This window comes from Mandrillus leucophaeus, unplaced genomic scaffold (assembly GCF_000951045.1).
Source record: "Mandrillus leucophaeus isolate KB7577 unplaced genomic scaffold, Mleu.le_1.0 Scaffold235, whole genome shotgun sequence".
Taxonomy (NCBI): domain Eukaryota; kingdom Metazoa; phylum Chordata; class Mammalia; order Primates; family Cercopithecidae; genus Mandrillus; species Mandrillus leucophaeus.
The window spans coordinates 3,440,978-3,443,900 of NW_012102421.1; the positions used below are offsets into that span (position 1 = coordinate 3,440,978).

Consider the following 2,923-nt stretch of genomic DNA (forward strand, 5'->3'; position numbering starts at 1 on the left):
CCTGTAGTCCCAGCTACTCGGGAGGCTGAGGCAGGAGAATGGCATGAACCCAGGAGGTGGAGCTTGCAGTGAGCCGAGATCACACCACTGCACTCCAGCCTGGGCAACAGAGCAAGACTTTGTCAAAAAATAAAAATAAAAAAAAAAGAAAGAAAATATCCAGACCTGTCTCAACATATAAATACACAAGACCAGTTTGTGATATTGGGCCCATCATGGGTACTGTGTCCTAATATTATTTGGCTATGTCAAAATTCTCATTAAAACTATGAATGATGTGGCTTAAAGGGTGTTATGTATAAAACATTTAAGTAAAGAAAGCAGAAGAGAATAAGATACAATAGTGCTAAGTATTCCTGAAAACAAATGGAAAGAAAAAGTCATTTCTGGGAGTCAATACTGTACATTACGTGCATATTGTGTGTATACACATACACACACATATGAAACATGTACACATATATATGTGTATATAAATGAAAAATGCTTGTATAATTCTGTCTGTATTATTTGACTTCTTGATGAGATTTAGGGAGGCTACTGAAAATTTAGGAAATAATTATTCTATTATTTTTTAAAAGGTTGGTTGTATTATGTAAATATATATAAAGTCTTAATGAAATGAGTCCTCTTGCTCACCTGTGAACTCTTTTTTGATGATCAGATACATGAGTATCTTTTTAAACACTGTTGACTTGAAAGTGAATGGATTACTTCAGCCAATGATGTCTTCTAACTTACCTGTATGTGCTATTAATCTCAAGCTACATGGTTGTGACAGACTGCTTAGTCTGCAAGTCTCAAAGTGATGATATCAAGTAAGATGCTTTAAACTGCAAATAACAGAAAACCACAATTCAAAATGGCTTAAACATAAGGATATTTTTAATGATGATGATGATAATAGCAAATGATTTACTGAATGGTTTTATATATATGCATGTATATAAAAACAATTTAATAAATGGTTTTATATACATGAATTAACTTCTTTATTTATATATGTATATATATGAAATTTTTAATAAACTTATATATATATGTGTATGTATATATACACGAATTGACTTCTTTATATATAAAACCATGTATTGAATGGTAGGTATTGTTATTCTTCTCATCATAGATGAAGAAAATGAGGCACACACAGAGGAAGTATCTTGTCTTAGGCTCTATACAGGCAGTAAGAGCAGAGCCAGAATTTAGACAAGGTTTTGTCAGCTCTAAAGCCTGAGTACTTAAGTACTGTACCCTACTGCTTCTTACATGACCAGAAATCCATAGGTTAGGTGGGCTGTAGATTCATCTCTCTGCTTTACCTTTTCTAATGTTGTCTTTACCCTAAGGCTTATTTCCCATGTGACTGCAAGATTGCCAGTGCACCGGTTAAATGTGTCTTTGTTTATATCCAGATAGAGAGGAGAAGACAGAGAGGAAGGCATTTTCCCTTAGATATGAAAATAAGACCTTCGTGTTCATCTGGTTATGCCAACTTTGGTAATATGCCTATCTCTGGACAAATAACTATCACCAGGGACACGTCAAGATCCCATTTGGAAGTACAGATGGGATGGATTCCTGAATAAAAGCGGAATTTTGTTTTGAAGAAAAAAGGGGCTGCCTCAGTTAAATTAATATATTGAGGCTTTTCTGAATATCACATCAGTTTATAGAACAATTTGTTTTTTTCTTTTGCATACTTTATTACTTTATATTGGGAGAAAAAGATCTATAGTACCTAATTAATTCATTCAACAAATATTTCCTTTTTCTTTTCTATATTCTAGGGCATTCCTGGGATCCGTGGAAAGAAGGGTTTTAAGGGGAGACAGGTATCTTCATTTGTGTTTTTGAGGTTTATGTTAGAGCAATATAACCTGGTTATGTGTTCTTATCTATGAAAATATGAAGACACTTTTTACTGTTTGTTGTTTATAATCGTTCCATTTTAATTTTTGCCTCTTGAATAGTGTATCAAATAATACCTGAGAATATAAAGAAAAATTTAGATTAAAAAATAACTCAACTTTGAACACTTCTAACCCTTTCACCATACCAGTGGGAAAACACTTACCTCTATGGTAAGGAGCTAAAATGCCACAGAAAATACGTGAACAACTTAAAACACAAATGGTAGTACTATTCAACCAATTCTACGTGACCAGATGTTGTAGAGGTTCAACCTCATATTCTAGAGATTTTTAAAATGCGTGCTTCAGCTGTTAATTCAGAGATTAGTTTGCTACAACTTCTTGTATTTTCAGGTTAAAAAAATCCAGGTAAGTGAATTTTACTAGGTAATATAATAATTTCAGAGATGGCAGGGAATTGTGACATCATCCAGTACCCCATTGCTTAACAAATGAGAAAAATGTGGTCCAGAAAGGCATCCTGAGGTTCTCCTTGTTAATCTACTATAGTCCATGAAGATAAAAAGTGAGATTTTTCATAACAGCTTTTCTAAAATTTTATGTGCTTGAATAAAATCTTAATGATAATACTAAAGAACTGCAGCTCTCACCAGAATGTTCAAATCATTTTGAAACATTTATCCTTCAAGCTTTGTAATACTCCTTGAAGGTAAAATAGAGTAAGTATTAATGTCACCATAATATAGGTGAGGAAAATAAAGCTTAGAGATGTTAAAAGGCTTGCTTAGATCAGATAGTTGAAAGTGGTAAAATCAGTAATTGAGCAAAACTCCACAGAATCTAAATCCAGAATCCTTTTCCTTACTGCTTAGATATTTCTGCTTTGTCTTCTACTCACACTGCTTAGAAGAGGCATGAATTGTTTTTTCATGACGTCTGGCCAAATTGAGATACAGTTATTTTAAAGTTTAAAGATTTTAATATATTAAGATAAACTTACCAAACTGTCAAGAAATACAAAATAAGCCAAACGTTTTGTTCCCCTGCAATTA

At 33.0% G+C, this 2,923-nt stretch overlaps 1 protein-coding gene across 1 annotated transcript in view; it reads left to right on the forward strand.

Annotated features, from left to right (window-relative positions):
- COL24A1 (collagen, type XXIV, alpha 1) overlaps positions 1-2,923 on the forward strand; it is a 438,816-nt gene that overhangs the window by 122,063 nt on the left and 313,830 nt on the right. Inside the window, exon 15 of the mRNA XM_011982146.1 lies at positions 1,788-1,832. Coding sequence (XP_011837536.1) covers positions 1,788-1,832 — 45 coding nt within the window. The remainder of the gene's footprint in view (positions 1-1,787; positions 1,833-2,923) is intronic.